General features: G+C 40.2%; 1 protein-coding gene across 3 annotated transcripts in view; it reads left to right on the top strand.

Moving 5' to 3' along the window:
- Positions 1-279: 279 nt before the first annotated feature.
- The window catches only part of DCLK1 (doublecortin like kinase 1), a 237,088-nt gene continuing 214,627 nt past the window's right edge, over positions 280-22,740 (top strand). For 2 of the 3 annotated variants that reach the window (XM_015632177.2, XM_015632203.1), the window contains exons 1-3: positions 280-613; positions 3,586-3,974; positions 13,319-13,665. In XM_015632177.2, the coding sequence (XP_015487663.1) occupies positions 3,599-3,974; positions 13,319-13,665 (723 nt within the window). In that variant the 5' untranslated portion in view covers positions 280-613; positions 3,586-3,598. The remainder of the gene's footprint in view (positions 614-3,585; positions 3,975-13,318; positions 13,666-22,740) is intronic. The other variant, XM_015632186.2, reaches the window with a different exon arrangement.

The raw sequence follows: 22,740 nt of genomic DNA on the forward strand, positions 1-22,740 counted from the left end.
CACATCTCTGCCCCGGGTACGGCAGCTCCGGATCGGGCACGTCTCACGGCCGGGGCTGTCCGGGCGGAGGGAGGCGCCGGGCGGGCAGCGACCCGCGGTGCGGCCGGGATGCTCCCCGGGGCGATCCCGCGGGGATGGTGCCCGATGGTCCCGGCGGGGCCGGGCTGGCACCCGGCGCGGGCAGGGCGCCGTGCCCGGAGCGGCTCCGGCATTCCCGCAGCGCCGATGGGAGAGCGAGCCCGCAACGGGAGGGGAGAGAGGGGGAGACAGCGGCGGCGGCGCCGCCCTCTGGAGAGCGCCTGGGAGAGGCTGGTGTGAAGAGCCGCATTTCAATGAGGGCCGGGCTAATGCAAATCACTGCAACCGGCAGCAGCAGAAGAAAGGCGAAGCAGCTGCAGCCCGGGCTCCCCAGCAGCGCGCTACAGCCAGGGGAGGCGTAACAAAGGCAGCGGAGCCGCTTTCTGCGGCAACTACTGCGCCTGCAGCCGGGTGGTCGCGGGGGGAGGGCGGGAGCCGCCGCTCTTTGGCCGCTTCCTATTCCGAGCCGCCGCCTTCCCTCCGCGCCCGGCCGGCAATCTGAGTGAGGAGGTGCCCGCCAGGCTGCGGAGAACAGGTAAGCGCCGGGGCCGGGGCCGTGCCTGCCCTGCCCTGTCCTGCCGGGGGCTGCGGCGTGCGGGGCCGCCGGGGCGCGGTCGGCGGAGCGGAGCGATGCACCTGTGCCCATTGTGTGGGGCGGCGGCTCCGCGGGTGCTGGGCGAGGGCCGGGCTGCGGGAGCCCCGGGCGGCCCCGGGGAGCGGGCGCGGCGCTGCCCTGCCCCGGGCGGTCCCGGCTCGGGCACCCTGAGGGTCGCGGGGGGCTGAGGAGCCTGGTGCCGCCTCCAGAGGAGTGGGGATGTTTCACACGCCGTTCCCCCACCCCAGCAGAATGAAACCCATCTTTTCGTGAACCCGCTGCCGCATGTATCCGTGTTCCCCCACCAAACCCGCCGCCCTCCGCAGGTGACTCGTGGTCATCCTGCTGCTTCGTCGCCTTATGATCTGCGCTGGGTCCCAGACACATCGCGGCGTGTGCGGGTTTTTTATCAGCATGTGTGTTTTTTTTCCATGGGAATGATCACCCACACCTGGATTATAAATGATTCTTTAACAGATGTTAGGGTGTGAAGTGTTGGCATGGTGGTTTTTCAGGGGCGTGTCTGTTCGTTTTTCTGTATCTGCCTGTATAAGACTATGTATTTATGCATACAAACGGAAATATCAGATCAAATTGTTTAGGATTTCTTTGTCTGCTCTGACCTTGTGGTTTAAACATGCTTTTCTATACATACCAGAACTGTGGAGCTAAAGGGGAGCTCTAGTTCGGTTTTAAGGACGTAGTTGGGAATTATAGGCATTATTGATAAAAGCATAAACGTGTGAAAGAAAGGACAGTGACTGGCACTACTTCCTCCCCTCATCTAAAATTAATAAAGCTGAAAGAGTATATCTTCTTCTAAACTTCTTATTTTTATATTTTTTGGGGGGGCGTGTGTGGAATTTTGGTGTATATTTGAGATGGTTTGAGTAAAGGAATCAGCAGACCTAAGAAAAATCCATTTTTCTTGGCACGGGAATTTCTACAGAGATACAGTTTCTGAATTGTGCATTCTGGGATAGTTAAATCTCAATAACAGGTTCCCACTGGGACTGGATGTGAGTTAAAATAAATGACAAATTTTTTTTAAACATGGAAGCCGTGGTGGTGTGTTCTCAATCCTAAAATATGGCCACTAAGCTATATTTTGCATTTAACCTATAAAGAAGCATCAGTGAAATGCCACAGCAAATGTTCTTGTTCATTTCACTGAAGTGGGATGTAGTGTGCATGGGAAAAGCAGAGATTAGTCTTTTTCTTATATATATAGGAAAGCACACACACACACACACTCACACTGTACTAGGTGTAGGTACTTTTAAAGGATTTACAAGTATAAATCCTGCATTTATACATAAGCATGTGATCCTGTGTCAATGTAACAATGTCATCAGTTGTGAGCTGTAACCAAAGTAGGGTAAATAATTTCCACTGGGGCCCCACATTTGCCTTAGGTGCTTGTGCTAGTCCAGCACATGGACTGCTCTGAGAAGGTGCTGAGCACATCACCTACAGCTTTGCAGCATCAGGGTCCAGCTATATAATCACTGGTTTAGTACAAACTTCTGCAAGCCAAAGAGCATCTGTAAGTTTTTCTCTATTTCCTCCCACTGTTCTACAGCTGGTTTGAATACATCTTTTTTTCTTAATGGTCACATCAATATGAGTGGTTGAAACAAAGCTAGTGCTTGCTGGTTTTTGTCTTTTTATTGGAAATCAATGAGAGAGGCCACTTCTAAATTAGGTCTATGTATCTGTGCTATAAATAAACTTACAGTGCTTTACTATTCTGCAGACAACTGCAAATCTAGGTGGCTCCTAAATGAAAATGAATATGTTTTGAAGCTAATGATATTTTGATAATTTTATTTTTTTGGTATTTTTGTGTCTTCTATTTGTGAAGAGTAATGTGCACTTTGTACTATTTAGTCTTGGGTTGGTTGTCAAAATTGAACAGAAGTATTTTCCTCCTTGATTTTATTTCAGGACATGTGAACTTCAATTTATGTAAACTGTATTGAACAACTGGTATTGTTTTGTTCAGGGCTGATGGGTGTTTCTAACATGGAAGACACCAACTGCTGATTTGCTCAATTACACTGATTTTATTAGTCCTTTGGTGATGGCAAAAGAAGCTGTTTGCCTTAATCAATTTGAGTATTAGGCTTAGGATATTAGTAATACATCTTGCAAGACATAGAGCACTGAAGTAGCTTGCTCATTGAAAAACACTGTCTCCCTCTAACATATTTTTATAGAATTTCATGTCCTTTGAGCCCTTCTGTTGGTTCAGACTGTGTAAAACATTTGCACAAAGACAACTGAAGTAATTTATTACAAAGCTTAGGCTGTGAGGAAACCAATGGTTGGAATATGCAGGTAGATTCTAACATTGGGATTGACCCACTATGAGTGATAGTCCTGATTCTCATTTCCAACATGCCAGATCTGTTCCTCTGCAAATTTCTTAATTGCTTAGTTGTTGGCAACTGGCTGTCCTTCTGAAACAACACCTCTTGAGATCACGATTGGAACCAAGAGTTTGGTGGTGGCAAACAGTTTAGAAGGTAGATGAGACTCAAATAGCACCTGAATATAACATGAGAAAAAGTAGAAAGCTGATGCATTTGTTCCTTTTTTCCAGTAGGTCAGCTTCGTCACCTCATTTTCCAACATACTGAATTGGGACAAACACTTCTCAGTGTTTGCATATCGTTAGCATTTGGGCTCATGAGTGATGTTGTTACACGTCTAACTGTAGTTCTTACAGCATGGCAAGAGGCTTATGTGTAAAATGACCATGTGAATGGAGTGTGGTTTTATTCAAACATTTTTCTCAACCTAGAAAGTAGTCCTCTGTAAGAACCACATATAGAACAGGAAGTCTTAAACTGTCCTCCTTAAAACTTCTTAGTTTCTTAAGCTTTTTCTCTCCTTTGTGCATTCCTTAGGTTGAATTTCAAGATGTCCCTTGGGAGAGATATGGAGCTGGAGCATTTTGATGAGCGTGATAAAGCGCAGCGATATGGTAGAGGGTCCCGGGTGAATGGTTTACCCAGCCCTACTCACAGTGCCCACTGCAGCTTTTACCGAACCCGTACTCTACAGACCCTGAGTTCTGAGAAGAAAGCCAAGAAAGTTCGTTTCTATCGTAACGGAGACCGGTATTTCAAAGGGATTGTATATGCCATCTCCCCTGACCGGTTTAGATCCTTTGAAGCTCTCCTGGCTGACCTGACCCGAACTCTGTCCGACAATGTGAACCTGCCCCAGGGAGTGAGAACAATCTATACAATTGATGGCTCCAAGAAGATTTCCTCCTTGGACCAGCTAGTAGAAGGTGAGCAGTAAGATCTGGAGGTGTAAGGCTAAGTTTGAGTCAGCCTTTGTCTAATCTGTTAAGTCTTTCAAAAAGAGGTAATGGTATTCTTATTGATAAAGAAAGGATTTTCAATTGTCTGAATAGAATTGTGAATATCTTAATATAATAATCTTGAAATGTTTTTGCCTTGCTACTTATTTCCTATTTGTTGAACGTGTCTAACCTTTTCCTTTCAACATAGTGTTGAACTCCTAGATTCTGAAGATTGCATCTATCCTTCTTTTCGTAAAGATGCAGGGTAAAGTACCAATGAGAGTTTAGTCTGTTAAACTTCAAAAGGTCTGTGGTGCTAATGAAACCTGTGTGAAATTCAGTTCAGATGTTTTTGGTTTTTTAAGTCTGTGCAGCCTAATGAAGAGCTCTATCTTTTCTCTACAGGTAAATATGCCTTAAGTAAAATGCTAACTTCTCATTGGGTGGCATAAATATTGCAGCTGTGATTCAGCTGGGGTAGATTGTAAACATTTTTTCCTTTGTAGCCTATCCCTTTTCCCCAGTCATAGAATTGGTAAGGTTGAAAAAGATCTCTTACATCATTGAGTACAACCATTAACCCACAACTGCCAAGGCCACCACTAAATCATATCCCTAAGTGTCACGTCTGCACATCTTAAAAACTTACAGGGATGGCCTATTCCAATGCTTGACAGCCCTTTCCATGAAGAAATTTTTCCTAACACCCAATCTGATCCTGCTCTGGCACTACTTGAGGCTATTCCTCTTGTCTTGTTGCTTGTTACTTGTGAGAGAGGACCAACACCCACCTTGCTACAACCTCCTTCGGGTAGTTGTAGAGATCTTACGTAGTCTGTAAAAGAGGCTCATGTACCTGCAGTACAAGCCATCACCAGTGATTTGGTCAGAACTGACAATTCATGGTAACTTTCAAATGTCAGACATGACAGTCATTAATTTGCCCATTGAGAACAAATTTATCACTCCTTCAGTGGTCGTTCTACTGCCAAAAGAAGCTGTCAGCATTAATCAATTTGAGTATTACACTTAAAAATTAATAATACATTTCACAAGTTTTACGAATAGGTAAAGTAGCTTTTCCTACATGAAGCGCTTCTGGACTGCAGTGGATTTTTAGTGTAAAACATCAGAATGTGCAGAGTATGAAGACATTGACTATCACATGGCCATAAATGAGAATTTCTTACCTGTGAGGTTTAAATGCAGGTGCTTGATTGTGTCCCAAATAAATAAAGGTGGAACAATTCATTCATTTTTGTTTCCATCTTACCTCTGGCCCCAGTGTGCCATGGACAAACCAATAAAGAATGGATAGATGGCCACCAGACAGCCAATTTAGAGTTGTAACAGAGATTGTAATTTATATGTGATTTTCATTCTTAGCACCAGGTGAGAGAACTTGCAGTACCAGGAGGAAATGAGAGGATCAGAAGAAGGCTAATATGGGAAAAATGAGAAGAATAAAAGGGTAATGCCAAATGTGGCTCCTGAAGGAGGACCACATCTTTGCATAGCAGGTGTTCAGCCACCATTGGGTTGTCTCCTTTTTGTCAAAGCAGAGGAAAGCTTTTTCAGTATTGAGAGCCTGATATTCTTGATAATCTTCCTTGTGTTAAAAGGAAACTAGGGGACAACATGAAGATGCTCCTGGAAGAAAATTGAAGGGGCGGGACTGTCTGTCTAAGTAACAGGTTTGGAGGTTAGGACCTGAGGTGTAGTGAAGTAGAAAGGAAACTGGTCTTAGGAGCAATGTTATCAATTTTAAGGCACAGTTAAAACTACATTTGTCAGGACAGTATTTAATTGCTAGAGAAAATCAATTTCTGGGGGGACAGACCAATATTAATCAACGTCTGTTTTAAAAGCAATCTTTGTGCATTTGCTTATTTGATTGGTATGCTCAACAAGAAGCAAGCTTCATTGATGTTAAGGTTGATTTGCACAGTCCTTTTGCAGCCAGTCAGAACCAGTTTTGAAAAAGAACTGAATTCAGAAATAAATCCAGCAACCTGTAAGGTTGGTTTATTTTGGCGCCCTAGTGAAGAATAATGCCAGTTATTAATCAGTCAGTCAAAATGAATGACAGTGCGAGAGCCTAGGGTTATTTTAAAGAAGGCAATTGGGATTTCTTTTTGTCCTGTGGGACTTCATACCTTACCCTTTCAGTGAATACATCTTCCCTTACTGGTATAGTTCAAGGAGGACAGTCTTGTTTTCTTGTCCCATTAAGTGTATGGGATTTACAGAAGTCAGTCTTTGTGTGGAAGAAGAGAGCTACATCCTCATTCTATCTGAAAAGGGGCTTCTGTTTATTTGTATAAAATGGCAGGGTAGGTTGTTTCACTTGCAGAACTTCACAGTGGAGCATGGGTTCATATATTATTAGCTCAGTGATGGTTTTTGCATAAGCCCCTTGCACTCTTTACTATACAAATTTATTAGCGTTTGGCTTGCCTGGTACAGCATTAATTAGCTTGAAGCTGTGCTTTGTGTTTAAATAGCTGGAAAATCACTTGATTTTTGCCTCTTGCCAAATGACATTTGTGCTCCAACTACTGAAATAGGAAGCATTGCTTTCTTCATGGTGAGGCTATTCCCTTCCTGTGTGAATTCACTAATTAATATATTGAGAGTGTTATGAATTTACGTGATTGGGGGGGGGGGGGCATTGATTTGGTGATTGCAATGGAAAGCAAATGTATAAACCCTTGATTTTTAGAGTTGTTTTTTTGCCTTTATGCCTGTGAGGAAGTTCCTGTACTCTTACCTTCTCATGAGATACATAAAGACAGAGAGGCTCTTGGGGGAAATGAGACAGCAGCCACTGTCATCCCAGAGCTAAATACACAAAACTGCATGAAAGACAGTCCCAAAGGAAAGAGATTGTAAAAGAGCTGTTTTGCTTCAGTTACATTTAGTTTCATTATGCATACGGTTCAGAGCTGGCATGGCTGTATGCTGATGCTGTAGATTATTTGGAGATGTGTGGTCGTGTTTTCTCTTTATTTGAAAGTAATGACTTCTCTGGGCATGGGGGTTTTGTGGGTTCTGTGGTTTGATTGTTTTTGGTTTTTTGTTTTCATTTTCCCCCCCCTTGTATTTTTGTTTGGTTGTTTTTTGTTTTTCTTAAGACTTAGGCATGTGAGATTTGTTGGAATTTGAAAACAGGGGGTACGTACTCTTGTAAAAAGTTTCACATAGTCTGTAACTTCTGTCACCCTACATGAAGGAAATTATGCAATGGATTCAGGTTCCTCCTTTTTGTCAGCTCTGATGTTAGGACCCTCTTATGTTTAAAGAATGGATTCTGAATGTGACATGACTTTATTCCCTAGGCATGACATGCAATCAGAGCATGTAGAAACAATAAAGATGAAGTTGTTCTTGAAGGCTAAATTTTTTAGCTATAAAGGAAGTATAAGGAAAGGACTTTGCTTCTCCAAAACCGTATCATCCTTAAAGATGAAGATGGAGAGGTCTTACCTGCAAAATAACCAATGAACATTGCAAGATAACTCTGAAACAAAGAATATTTACAGGTTTTATGCCTGGGGCCCTGCTATGTGGAACAAAGACCACAGAATCAATCCATAGCCAGAACTGCATCCCTTTCTCATTTTTTTTAATTATAATATTACCTCAGAGTCTTGGGTGTGAATCAGAATTGATTGTTTTAGGTTTCTGCAACACCTACCACAAAGCTGAAACCTGCAGCTGAGAGCTGGCAGTCAAAGACAAACCAAAAACCCCAGACCACAAGGCTGAGAGCATACTGGGAAACAATTTTGTCACATGTCAATATTGGGTGCACTGCCAAATGATTCTAAAGACTTCTATCTGTGTGTGCATGTTTTGTGTAGGCATAATGGCAAAAACAGTTTTAAGGAATAATCTGAAAAAGAAAATTACTCAGAACTGCAAACCTTGTTGAAGGAGCAGTTTGAAAGGATGCAGATAAACCAGCTTTAAAATCCAGTAATAGCTGTAACCAGCTAATAACTCCTGGGAGATGTGTACCTTGCTGCAGGGCAGAGGAGATGCTGGGTCACATGAGGACTGCGGGGAGGCTCTCGTGATGGAGGCAGGCAGTTTGTGCTCAGAGAAGCTGCCTGCCAGAGGAGGGTTCAAAAGGCAATGTCTCCTTGCTGAAGTGATGGGCTGCAAGTGTTCCTAACTTCTTGTATATATGGGTCTTGCTACTCCTATTATCACCTCATTTCTCATACCTCAGCTTCTCCCTCTCCTTCCCAGTATTCCTGCTGCCTTCTTGACTCTGCCAACCACTTGGGTGTTGTTGGTGAGAAGCCCAGCCAGGTCAGACTTTAGGAATTGATTGACATGGTCTCTGATGCTCTAGAGCTTCTATGGCTTCTTTCTTCTGGATCATGCCTACCTCAGCAGCTGGGAATTGATGGGCTGGAAAGATTCATATGCATGTGTAATGTGTTATCAAAATAATAATAGTAAAGTATCTGTTTAAATGTTTGCAGAGCTGAATCTATGTGGACATTTGTTTGTAGGATTAAATTTACACTGGATATTTATCATGGACTTGATCCAGGGCTATCAAATTTAGGGAAACTTGGACTGAATCCTGTGGCAGAGATGGCTGCAGTCCTTATATTGTTTAATAAACAAACAGCTGAATGATCCTGTTGCATAAAATAGTAGAGGGTTGTACTGGCAATGTTTATTTGATTATTTTGTTAATCCCTTAACTGCTTGATTATTTTTGTGTTTTGCTTAACAGCTTCTTGGAAAGTCCATGTGGTTTCTTATTCTAGGTGCTTTACATTATTTTTGGTGGTGTTTTTTTTTAAGGGTGTACAGTGTATATCTTACTTGTAACAAGATTGCAGAAATTTGAGGGGGCAGAGGAAGAGGAAGTATTTTTATTTGGCTTTTGATGAGGGAAAAAAAAGAACTTTCTGATCTGAACTGAGAAGAAGGAAAGTTTGTGAAAGAAGTCCTTTCAAAGGTCAGAGGAGATCTGATTTAAAGTTTCTGGTGCATCTGATTGCTAGCTGAACGTGTGTAGGTCAGTTTATTTCCTGTAGATGCTCCATCTCTTTTGCACCACTGCATTTTTTCAGAGCCTGCAGAAAGACAAGGCAGGAGCAATGTAGTTAAAGTAGGTTACTGTTCTATTAACTAACGCATTTGGGAACTATCAGGTATCAGTAATTTATTTCATTCAGGTCATCTTCCTTTTGCAATCTGCTCTGTGTGGTAAGGCACAGTCAGAATTCTTTGTCCTTTCTCCTGAGAGACTGAGATTCTTTCTTTTGTATGTATAAAACCAAAGGGCAGAAGTGAGAGAAGGAAAGTATGCCTGGGTATGGAGTGCTGGGGGTGCTAGTCCCTTCCCCATCCTCTAAACATATTTCTTGCTCTATCTGTTGGGGAAATTAAATCACTGCTATGTAATAAATTATCTTTATGTTCCTACTACATACTGTACTCCAAGGAATCAACACTATTTTCCATAAATTGGCAAGTCCTGACCTCTGCAAAGAGGGGTTTATGTTCCCTCTCTGATTGTGTGATTCAAACAGGTTCTCTCTTCCTTTGCCAGGGTTTCCACCTAAGATCAACTGGCTTCCTCATGAAGCTGCTTTAGGCCAAGTCACCTTAAACATATAAAAGCAACACAAAAAATGGCTTTTAAGAGATGATGCCTTGGTCGCTCTTATAGGAAGAATATCAGGAAGCTGAAGAAAGCAAATTAACTGCTAGTACCAATGTGGAAAACAGGGAGACACATCAGGAAAGCTCTAGTACTTATGTGCATTGATTCAATGTCTCCTTAGCAACCACTTTGTACACACAGATACCATTTAAAAAAATATTTAGTAAGTGGTGCATGTCTTGAAATTGTGTCATGACCTATAAGAGCTATCCTCCGGTGTTCCATGTCTCTGATAGCTTAGCTGCATTGAATTTTGACAGATGTGTAACTGTGGGTAGTTGTTTTTTCGTTTGGTGTTTTTTTTAACATAAACATTGTTTTGAGATCTGCCCTTCTACATGACTAGCTTTCTGATTAATTTCTCAATGCTAAGATTAATTTTATTGTTCCAGACGGTATTTCCTGAAGTGTTGACCATTTATAAAAAATAAATAGTAGGATTAGTGATTTGAAACTTACCAAGAGGTGCTGTACATCTTTTTTTTGAAAGGTTCCAGTGGTGTTTCATTTCCACTGTTGCTGTAAAGAGGCTCCCAGGAAAGGGATACTTTCTAAGGTGTAGTAATCACTTTTTTCCCTCAATGCCAGATCTCCCAAAGCAGCTGGGTGCTCCTCTTTTCTTTTCCTAATGGCTATTGATACTGTAATCAAGAGTCAAAATTCCATTAGTGACAGCTGACTGCACTGTGAAACACTTGCTCCCCTCTCCTGGGGAGCTGCAATCAAATTGACACTTTTAAATGGGCTATGTTGTCTATGCCCTTTGCTTAATCCAGTTTCTTCAAAGAATCCTTCTCAATACTTGTTCTATTAGGAATCTAGTGTCTGGAGATTGTTACTTTCTTCTTCCAGCTGCCAATTACTCAAATCTGATCATGAGGAAGCAATAGCTAAAGCAGGCGATAGATATATTTGACTTCTGAGCCATGCCCCTTGTGAAACTTTACAGTCTTCTCTCCTGACAGTACTGGTGGAAAAGAAGGGAATGAAAATCTAGGTGAAGACCTTTTGTCCCTTTCTTTGAGATTTACTCTGCATACAATCACCAGAGGTGCTAAAGATTCTTTATTCTTACATGCCTGACCCTTAGGACCAGCATGCATGAAAATTGCGTGTCTGGCTAATGTTTAAAATAGTTGAAAACAACAACATTATGGAAGAAGTATCTGCATTTCTATTAACCTATATAAAATAGTTCTTACTAAAGATATTTCCCTGTAAAAGGCCTTGGATGCTCTACCTCCCAGGTGTTCTGTAGCTAAATATGAGCCTCTTGAAGGGAGGAAATTATCTTGGTGTAAATATTTTATTGATGTAATTATGGTACCACTGGAAATGAGGGAAAGACAAAAATTCTTGTGTTCAAACAATCCCAAAGCTTCAGTGGTTCTATTGGTCCTTTTTTAATGATCGTTCTTACAAACTTAGTTTTGTAATGAAGAGCTGATGTGCAGTTAAATGCTACGAGAAATCCATCTGACCTTTAAATGTAGCTGATATTAAAAATCGTGTGGAACGCTGTCCTTTCAAGAAGGGGAACCAAAAGAGTTCTTAATAAATGAAATGTAAATTTTCTGAGTACACTGTGTATCGACATTTGTTTATGAGCCTACCCTTTGAGAAGTGAGTTTTAATTTGAGGATTTGATTTTAAATAAATGATATTTTGTGCAGCTGAGGTGAACAATTTCCCTAATAGGTCTGAACTTGAAAATCCAGATTTATATTCCCCTCAAAAAAAAAAAAAAAGAGGTTGCTGGTGGATTGTACATCTTACTGCAAACACAAGTGTAGACAAGAATAAATTTTTCTTAAAAATTTAGAAAAGAGACTTCTGCAAATTATTTTATAGAGCAGATATTTATTTTACTGAGAGTAGTCTTATAGTAGGATTTATTTTTTTTTCCCTTAAAACTTTCTAATTTTGTGGATGTGGTTCTGTGGGTGCATTCTGACCTGGCAGTAACTGAGTGGCTAGCACTAGAACAATTGGACAGGGACATGGATAAAGGAGAGCCTGCACTGTTTGACCACTCATTACTGTAGCTGAGCCTTTCTACTCAGATATTTTCATATACATATCTATCTATCTTGTATATAAGCAGTGGCTAAAAGGAGGAGCCTACCTTTATCCAAGCCTCGAGTCCCAGCGTTCCCTGCTTCCTTTTCTAAATGTGGTCACTCTGTGTATCTTGCCTGCATTCCTTGTGTGCTGTAATATATATCTGTGGAATTGGGTTTGGTGCCTTGAAACCTTAATGTTTCTGTCCAGAAGACAGAATTTTTTAATACTTACTTTTCTTTTAATGATGAACTGTGAGTCCCCTTTCCTTAGAGGTAGGGATCATTAGGAGTATCTTTGGTTCTTACATGTTTTTTCAGACATAGGAGGTGCATCACTGAGTTTTGTTCTGGTTTTGTTACCCTGGGCTAAATTTCTGACATGAAGACCTCTGTGCTGTTAGCAAACAGTGAACTCTTGAACCCAGAAGAACTAAAACATCTCAGATGTCTCTGTGGTATTGGATCTTGCATTATTTGTGATTTAACTGCAGGCTGCCAGAAGGTGTGGTCTTGCTAGATCTAGTATTGGGTTCTTTGAGTTTTCTCGATTTTTGTTTGGCTTGTTTGTTTTTTTTTCTCCAGACAGAGGATGAATTGGATCAGCTTGATATTGCAAAGTAATGTTTTTGGTATGTTCAGTCAGATCACTGAGCTGATCCAACCCATCCAGCACAGACACAGAGTCAAGCCCAAGGGAGAGTTTGGGAGCACCCAAGCAGGCGCCCCTTACACAGCAGCCTTCAGCTGGACTGGTTTCAGGTGCTAATCTACAGGGTACTGGGTTTTCTGGCTGATTTCCTGTTCCCCAGAAGTTGTGTGGGTGTGGTATTTGCAAAAATATTTTACTTAGATAATGCTCTGACAGAAAAAGGAACTAATAACCACTATTTTTCTTTTAAGTATGGTAAATTTGTTGTGATGAGAAGTCTCTAATTGCTACTCTTTGTCTTCCTTTCTCCACATATTATGTATTTAGTCAGTAAATAATACAGGGAGGTTTATTGTCTATACCTATCCTGGGCTTATGATGCCTGCAGCTTTGAAAAAAATCAAATGTTAACACATTTCCATGACACTTTCATCCACCTTTTTATAAAAAAGTTATTTTTAGCCTATATTTTTTTCCTAATGTTTCACAGTATCTCCTCTGAAGTATTTGTGGCCTGTTGTTTTTTTAGGAGTGGGCCACTTAAGCATGAAGGCTGGGAGAGTACTGTGATAATGTGCTGGGGCTGGGCAGCCAGTGAAATACAAACACTGTTTATACTGTGTTTACTGACAGCAGTGATCCCCATTGCAAAGAGTGTTTTCTGATAAGAAAACTGCTGCTTTCAAGGATTTTTGTAACAGCATTTCTTGAACAGTTAGCTGAAGAGTGATCTTTAAAAGGTCACTCATTTTGTAGTCAGTAGCATCTGAGAAGGGAAGAGATCAATATTTATGCACTGTAGATCAAGAATGATAAGAAAAATATTTAATAATTTGAGGAGGATCTGATTTTGTATTTTCCTGCATTTCTCTTTTTCCTTCCCTCTCCAATCTGACTTGCTGGACTTTTGCTTTTGTTTCCACAGGGGAAAGTTATGTATGTGGTTCCATAGAACCCTTCAAGAAACTGGAGTACACAAAGAATGTAAACCCAAACTGGTCAGTGAATGTTAAGACAACTTCTACTTCTCGTTCGGTGCCATCTCTTGCCACTGCTAAAGGAGGTACTCCCGATACAAAAGAGAATAAGGATTTCATTCGGCCTAAACTGGTCACTATCATCAGGAGCGGAGTGAAGCCACGGAAAGCAGTCCGGATTCTGCTCAACAAGAAGACAGCACATTCGTTTGAACAGGTTCTTACTGATATAACCGATGCCATCAAGCTGGATTCAGGAGTGGTGAAACGCTTGTACACACTAGATGGAAAACAGGTAAGAATTTTCATGATGACCATTCTCAGCATGAAGAAAATACAATTTTCCAAAAGGAAACGAGTAGTTCATGAGTAAAAGAGAGTCCCATTTGCCCTAGAATGTAGACCTTCTACTGCTTGTAGTGTACTTAAGATCTGTGAGCAGCTCAGGAACACCACGAAGCATTGCTTGGCCTTGGTGATGGTCTAGCCACTTATGATAAATAATAGCTCTAAATCTGTTCTGTTGAAAGTGTGATGCGGTTTTGGCTCTGCATGCCGGAAACGTAGGATGAAGGATGTCGCTTAAGAGAAGCTCATTCTGTTAACTTGTTTCAGCTTTTTCTTGCAGCAGTTTTATGAGTCATTGTACTTGGCTTTCCGTAAACTGTAAGAACAAACAGTGAGGACGCGTTTCACCATCATAAATGCAGACCTACTGCTCTCCAGAGTGACTGAACGATGAATCTTATTGCACCTAAAATGGACAATGAAGAAAGGTGCAGGCTTAGAAAATGAATGATCTTTTTTCCCTATTGCAGGAATACAGGTAGGATGAAATGTGGTGCTCACATTTAGTGAGGAGTCTCTTGTAGGTTACATGTTATTTCTTCTGTGAAATACCTTCAAGCAGTGTCTCTTTTTTGCTGACTTATTAAATTGCAGCAGAGTGAGATTTTTGAGAGGCTTCTTATTGAACTTGGGGACAGAGGGACACGAAAAAAAATGACAGAATAATCCCACTTTTTTTTTGTCTTTCACTTTATTTGTAATTTTTCTATGGACATGTATTAATTATAGCAAAACGAGAGAAGCTCTTAACCTGCTGAAGGGCAAGGCTAATTTCAGCGTGACCTGAATTGATTTAGAGCAATGGTGACTCTAGAGAAATAAGGCAGATATTTGCATTTACAGATGTAACTTATTAAACTGAAGAATTGTCCCTGAGAAGCTAGAAGCTGCTAGAGACCATGATATTTCTGCTGTAATATAGCTGTGTTTTTACAGATTCTTGGTTCAATGATTCACAGATATGCAGCAAACAGTGTTGATATTGTGAGATGCTGCCAAATCCTGCCTGATACAGGTAAATAAAGGCTCAGCAAGATCTGGTGATGTCCTAACATACCTGCAGTTACTGGGGCTGATGTGCAGGCATAGCTCCAGGAACAGCTACATCAGTACTCTGATCTCAGAGAGGGCTGAGTAAAGGACAAGCTGCTTATTCAGAACACTGGTTCAAATCAGGGCCAAGTCTGGCTTGACCAGAAGTCCCTTCCATCTGCTGTTTTGTGTCAGTAACCTCTGACCCCAGTTACCCACATTAGTACGGTTCTTGGAGGCTGTGTACATGCCTACAATGATTTCCTTACTGTGACTTTATTGGGAACTTTGACCTGGAGGAAAATGTGGATGTGAAATTCTTTTTGTCTGTGGCAAAGGTGAAGCATGTGTCAGGGGAACCTCTCATCTCCTGTTCTTCCTTACCTTGTGTCATGCTCCAAGGAGCACTAAGACATTTGAGGAAGGAGTTGAGATTTTAAAGCTGCAGAGGTCAGTGGTAGTCTTTGTTATCACATTGACAGAAGATCTTGAATGATTATTCAGGTTCCTGCAAACCCTCTCAGTAAAAATGGAATGCATATGCTTTGTATTTTATATGTAAATAAACCTGTGGTTTAGCTCTGAAGAAGTGCAGCCTGGAAGGATGCCAGTGTTGTCTCCCAAATAAAGTACTTGCTTTTATCTTTTTTTATTTAAAGCTCCCCTTTAGCAATTGTGCTTAGGACAAACAAAAAAAACTCTTTACACCTGTTTTGGAACTCTAATTCCTGCAATTACCTGGTATTATTCTACCACTGGGGCAAAAGGGATGTCCAGATTTTTTTGGCCCTTACGTTGGCATAGTTCAGTTGAATCCTTTGTCAACTCATGAGCTTCGGCTGGAGCTTTAATAAGTGGTTTTGTTAACTACCTTGTAGCCTGAAGCCCTGGTGTCCAGAAGCTCTCCCAAGAGACTGCCATCACCACATTCCTTCCCCTTTTGGATATATGCATGGAATTGTGTAACTCTGTCTAACCCTCCTGGTAAGGTCAGGGTTTAGAGGAAGGGGGGTGTGTGCCCTGCAGGTGTACCAGGGACTTGGCTGTCTCCATGTACAGAGCAGCTTTTCTGGCAGGAAGGGAAGTGAATGACTCCGTGCTCAGCAGGAGCAGCCTGTTGCTCAGCCCTGAGTGGGGAAGTCATTGATTTCCTGTGCTGCTAAGCAATTGCTGCTCCATTTTTCTTTGCCAAAAGCCTGATCTCCCAGATGGTGCTGGGGACACAGTGATAGATTTTTTTTATTCCTAAATTCAAGCTGTGAATTATTACTGGAAGAAAATCCATGGTAAATCCAAAATTTTTCCAATACTATATGTAGTTGGGAGCTTCTACTGTGACTCCTTCTGGAGCTCTGAAGGTTCTGGAAAAGCCTGTGTTGAAGGGCTAAATCTAACAAATCCGTGATTAAATCTTTCATCGCTAACTTAAAAAGCAATAAAATCTTAAAGCTCTGAGTCGAGAAAAGCAAATTACTGTAAGGCTAAGAGAATTAAGCTGTTCTGGGATCATTATTTGGGAATATAATTTGGAGACAGGCCATTCTGTACTGTCCTCTCTTCTAAGTTATTTTATGAGGCGAACACTGGAATTGCCCTTCCATAGCAATAATGAGTCCCCTGTATTGTTAGTGCAGGTGGACAGTGTGGTATGTATATTGTTGTTGGATATTATCTATATTATCATTAGATGCCTCAAGCTAATAAAAAGAAAGTAGCAGGAGTCAGAGACTTAATTGGGCATCCAAGTTAGGTGGTTGTCCCATACTGACACTAGACATGGAAAAATAATACTCTTAAATACTTGTCCTCCACTAGCCTTGATATTTGGGATGTTTTGACCTGTATCTCTAAAAGATCTTAATAAATGTTTTGTCCTGTTAAGAGGAATTTAAATGATGGCCTATAAAATTTGATGTCAATGCAAAGAGCTTTTCTTGATGAAAGAGGTAGTACTTTGACAATCAGGACCTGAGGAAAGTTTAATTGCTAGGAAGAAAGCTCTCCTTTGACATCCATCATCCATCTCCTTTGATTCCCCATCCCAAAAATTCTGTCCTGGTTTTGGAAAATTTAGTAATTTTGGTGTCCATGATGCTTTGTGAATGTTTCTTAAAACTCCAGGACTTAATTAAGTAGGTGTGTTGTATTAGCTATTTCAACTTTTTAATGCTGGAATAGCAGAAGGAAGGGGTTGGAGGGAAACCAAAACAACAGAAAGAAAGCATACTAAACTCACAAAAAACCACAAGAAAACAATACTCCAATAAAGCAAACTCCAGAAAATTTAACCAGTCTGTCTCATTGGGTCATTGGCAGTTCAGGGACTAAAACTTGATTTTTTTCCAGTATTGGGTCGGTTTTGACTTAGGATTTCATGCATTACTTTAGTTTTATTAAACAAAAACCCAATATTTCTCCTTACTACAAACAGGATAACTAGTGGCTTATTTGCATTTCCTTGTAGCCCATCTGAATCTGTATTTTGACTTCTAGGTCTCAGGAGCCTTAGTAGTATATCATTTCATTTGTTAGAAAAGGGCACAATTTACAGCTACAGTCTGGTCATAAGGTACATCAATGGCCTGCATTTAGCATACTTTTGCAGTTTAATTATTAATGACTCCTCAGAGCTGGATAGGTTTCACACCGTGTCCGAAATAGTTTGTGCATACTATTGTAGATATACTTAATTTCTACTGGGGTAGAAAAGGTCTTTGTACTCTAGAGAAAAAGAGATAGAATTACTTCCCTGTACTACAGCGATGCATTTGAAGATGGTGGGACTCTCAGAAGTGTTTAACAGTCTTATGAACACAGGCCAAATTCAAAAGCTTTCCAGGGGGAGATCTTGAGGTGTTTTCCTTGCCAACTTTGCTATGTAAGGAAAATAAAAATAGAATGAGTAGGTATAATGGCTGCCTGTAGGAATACAGATAATGAGGGCATAGTCTTACTATGAGCACTACTCCATTTTTTAGGCTAACCTGATGTTTAAGTTCAGGAAGAGATATTGTCAGCATCGACCCTTAATATTATCACATGTGCAGAGAAGAACCACTTTCTCATGACTGAAATGAGTCTTGCTTTACCGTAGCTGCACTGCTCCAGTTTGATTTCTTACCTTTCCTTATCAGAAGGTGGCATTTGTAGTTTGATGTGCATTAAAAAATGGCCTTCTAAAAGGCAGGGTGTGGACACAGTGCAGACATTGAGGACACAAGCTGCATGTGGAGATAGAGCCTAGTTGCTTTGTTGCAGGCTATTTTCTGGTTTCTGTTTGCTTGGTGCACTTCTAGAATAACACCAATGACTAAAATGGGAGAAAATGAAATTAAGGTCACATTTAACAGCAATTCTGTGAAACAGTGCTGTTTTTTATGGCTATTTTAGCTTTTATGTTGTGTATATTTGTGCACAGTATTTACAGTTTGCATGTTTTGACAAAGACTAGAGGTTGGACAACAGTGCTTTGCTACCTTGTACATCCTCTGTTTGCTTTTGGAAGAACAAACATCTGGTTTATAATAAGATCTACTTATTTGAACAGGTAGTTTGCTTAGCTTAACAAGATGCAGTCATACAATTTTTTTTTCAGTTTATGCATTAGGCTGCTGATTTGACTCCAGACAGATAAATGGTCAGTACCAGAGATACCAGAATAAAAGTCACTATCTATTGTTTTTTCTTTCTTTCCTGATATATATTTTATCACAAATCAAATTACCTTTACTGGTATGAAATACAGCCACAGTTACTTAAAAACATATACCTTACAGAAGATACAGTGTGAGGCATAGGATGTCCCTTAAGGACCTTGTTTAAGCCATTAAGATAGCTATTAAAGAATGGTGGCTGCAAGGAAAGAGAACATCACAGTGCTGGAAAGCTTGAGGCTTCTTCATTGAGTGTAAAATGCTTTCGTTTTTTTAGTGGAAACCCACTATAAACTGGCTATGTTATGATGCAAAAAAACTCCCTCTCCTGTGGACTTGTCTTTTTGGAGACATGTGATATTGTAGTCTTTAGAAAGGAATACTACTGTTCTAAAAAAATATTCTCTTAAGGAAGCAAAAGCAACTGTTTGCACCTACACCTAAAACAAACGTATTTTTTTATGGTTTTGTTCTTAACAAGTGAAAATCATTTGCTAATAACATGTGTATTGCACAGTAAATTCTTGGTCAAAGGTACTGTTTTGTAGGATATATTAAATATCTCAAGTGTCTTTCTCTAGACCTTGGAATGTCCATGGTACAGAAACACCTGCATAAATTAAGGTAGGTATCATTCACAGAATAACATTCTCACCTCAGCATTTGGGTAGGGTATATTGTGCAACAATCTAGACCAAATGAATGTTAACCAAAATAAAATTTATGTGCAGCAAATGACTTGTTTTTTGTGTGCTCCTGTAATTTTGATTCACATCAGCATTTATAATCAATTCCACTCTTAATATAGAAGGTGCAATTAATTTTAAGGGTTGCATTAATTTTAAGGTTGTGCATGCTCTTTCTATTTATGAAGTTGTAGCTACAATCCACTCAAAATAGCACCTACTGTCCACATTTTTGAAAAACATGAAAAATGTTGAGTGCATCTTATCTTCTGTATCTCAGCACAGTAACTTTGCCTTCTCGCTTTTGCTGAAGGCTTTGGAGCTCCCTGCCAGCCTCAGGCACATGGGTGATGTTGATTCACCAGGGAACCATGGTGAATCCTCTGTGAGGTGTACCTGTGCAGATCCTGACTAACTGTGAGAAAATGTTAAGTAAAATGACTTGTGCAGCTCACACAAACATTTTAGCAGGGAAGCAATGGTGCTTGAGGTGGTACTTTAATACTGGAGTATCATCTGGGGTCCTGAAACCCATTGTACCTACATTGCATGGGCTGATCTTTCCTAAAGGGCTCCTAAGGTGAAGGCCAGAAGGCCATACCTGTCAGAAAATACCTGTGCTGCTTATTTTAGACATGAATTTTAGGCCCTGTCTGGGAAATGCTGACAGACAGCATTATTGTTATGTTATGTAATATTGTTATGTTATGTAGCTGTGAGAGACATTAAAAAAAACCCAAAGAGCATCTCTCCAGCTTGTAATGCACCTCACTTTTTCTCCTTCTTGACTGCAGTATGTTTAATCAAAATATTTTTTTTCCCCTCTGGAAGATGTATAATTTCTGGCTTTGATGTTTTGAAACTGATTTTGGGGAAGGATTAAAAAGATGAGTTGGTTTTTTTTTCCTCAATACTGAGGAAAAGACCTCTTCTTGATAGTCTTAAAAACATACAAAAAATATCAATGAATGAAAATTGCGCATTTCAGCAAGTTGTGGCTCTGGGGGTCTTGGGATATTCTTACGATTGCTGTTGAGAAAAGTGGATTTCTGCTACAAATGAGACTGTACTTTGAGAAAAAACTGGTTTAAAATAATTTGTGCTAGGGTAGAAAATTTGCTGGTAATTGGTATTATCCTGGTTTTAGAGGTGAGGCCTTGAACTTTTGTGCTTCTGGATAGGCTGTTTCATTGTCGTGCTATGACAGTGACTAACAATTTTAATTGTTGCTCAGATAAAATTCTCTGTGAAGGAGTGAACAGAAGCCCATTCCTGACTGAAAGCAGTGTGTTCATTCATTTGTCTAGGGTCGGTTCTTATTAAGCTGGGACTGACAACTGTGTTGCTCTGTCTCCAAAAGCTTCTCACAATAGGAGTTTCCATGGTTGCCAGCTGGCATCCCACAGGAGCTGTAGACTGACTTTGAAAATCAAGAAGACGCCATCTTCTGCATCCTTTGGAGAGGCTTGTGTGCTGTGCAAAGCAAGAGCTGTTGTTACTTAAAGGAGACTGAAAGCTTGCACACCTGCTTCAGAATGTGTTAAATATCACATAAGTTGATCTTGGTGTCTTTAAAGATATCCAGATACTCATTAGAGAGCTTATGTACTGTCAGAAGCCTTTCTTAAGGAAAAGTAATTTCTAATTCTTCAAGGTGGAGTTTTGTATTGAGTGAGGAAGTGTTTCTCAGTGGAAAGGAAAAGGTGTGTTCTTTCAGCGCTATCCATTTCTAGAATAAGGTTCCTTTTCCTCTGCATCTGGACTTTGTTGTTTAAATATGCAATGTAACCAAGAACAGCTTATTATCCAGTACAATTTGTTCTGATTTGTGTTTTACTGACTACTGGGGAAGGAAAAGAAAAGCAAATGGAAATATCCTCAACGGTATGATCCTTCTTGAGAATTTGTGGGGTTTTTTTGCTTAATTGTTTCATGGAAGAGAGTTTGGAAAAGTGCTTTCAGGTTTCTCTGATGATGCTGTACAGCTGTTTTGTGGACACAGGCATGAGATTACTAGTGGTCATGGAGAAGAGTTTCCACTGCTCAGTTAAAACACAATCCTTGGGACCATATAAGTTATTTGTGGACATCTGAAACCTTTAACTTTTTTGTGATGCTTTCAAACAGTAGCCGTCCTAAACTTTCTCTGTTCTGCTCCCCCCTGTCTTTTGATTTTGTCTGAAGCAAATGAGATTGATGGTTTGAAGATTTTTATGGTGTATTGTCAAGCTGTTGTGTTCACTGGGATGCTTTTATTTGTACTCTCTGAAGCTCTTACTGCTAGTAATGCTTTCATTTGTTGGCAAAGTGTGTGCTTCCTTTCTCTTAAGTGGTATGATGTAGTAATCCTTTAAAAAGCATAATGGATGTTGTATTTGCTTGTTTGTTTCTGTTCCTTCTAAAATTAGTTGTTACAAGAGGACTAAGGATTTCTAGCCATTTAGGAGAATATTAAGCATTATCTAGGGAAAGAACCCAACGTTTTCTTCTCACAGTTTTTTGTAATGTTTCCTTCCTGGGAAATTAAATTATACTATTCATAGGAAAAATTCCTAATTCTGCCTTGTAGTTTATGGAAAATCAAACATTTTCTTTTTAATGTAAGTATTTTTGTATAATTATGTCTTTGGGTGTTGGGCCTTGAATGCTTACACCACCACTTGGAAAATCTTGGCAGTGCCTCTTTTGAAAAAAGTTGAGTTAGTGAACTAAAGGATAATAACTTAATCAAACTCAAGGTTGAGCAGCTACCTGAGATTTAGTGCAAGTATGCCCCTGATTACTTGTTTCTTTCCACTTAGTTTCCTATTCAACACCTTTGCCAAGCTGCTGTGTAGAAGAAAATGCTTATGTGAATGATGAATACTGAGAGGACAAAGTACATAAATATTCTGTCATTAGCTGTGTTCTTCTCTGAAAAATAAGCCTTGCATTTATAGGAGCCAAAGTCTTTCATACCCTCCAAAAGGCAATTGATACTGCAAAATAACTAAAAAGTTACTGACAGTGCAGGAAATGGTAGTGACAGCCCAATTTTGTACTTTGTTTTTCTAATTAAGTTTTTATGAAGCCAGAGTCTTTTCTGAGACCTCATTAAATTGTGAAACATTTTGTGTTCAATACTTTGAAGCTTCTTAAGCCATACACTTTGCTGTTCCTTGTAATGAGTGGCAAGAAACACAAACATTTTTGAATATTCAACCTAGTTATTCTGGAATTGTCTCTTGTGATTCTTCTGCAGAAAGCAAGTTTAGGGCAATGGCATACTTTTCAGGTGCTCATTGAGTTATTCAAGATGAATTCAGGTCTCTATCTCTAGAAAGATTCCTTCCTGTGTTAGAGATGCAATTCAGTTTCTTAGATGTGAATTTTGGAACTAAAACTGAGAGGGTCAACAGTGTTATGTAATATTAAATCAGTGATGTACCACGTGTTCTGCCTCTTTGCCCCTCCATTTCTCTTTAAGCTTGAAACTAATTTGTTCAATCCTGGAGGAAGTATTGACTTAATCTCTTCTGAATCTATGTCCCAGTATGGTGTGCCAGTACATGGGGCCAGACTGTCCAGACTCAATCAGATTTAGAAACTAATACAATTACCAGTAGGTGAAAATATTTCCATTGTACTGGATGGAGGCAATAGTGCTCTGAG

The sequence above is a fragment of the Parus major genome, chromosome 1 (assembly GCF_001522545.3).
Source record: "Parus major isolate Abel chromosome 1, Parus_major1.1, whole genome shotgun sequence".
NCBI classification, from domain to species: Eukaryota; Metazoa; Chordata; class Aves; order Passeriformes; family Paridae; genus Parus; species Parus major.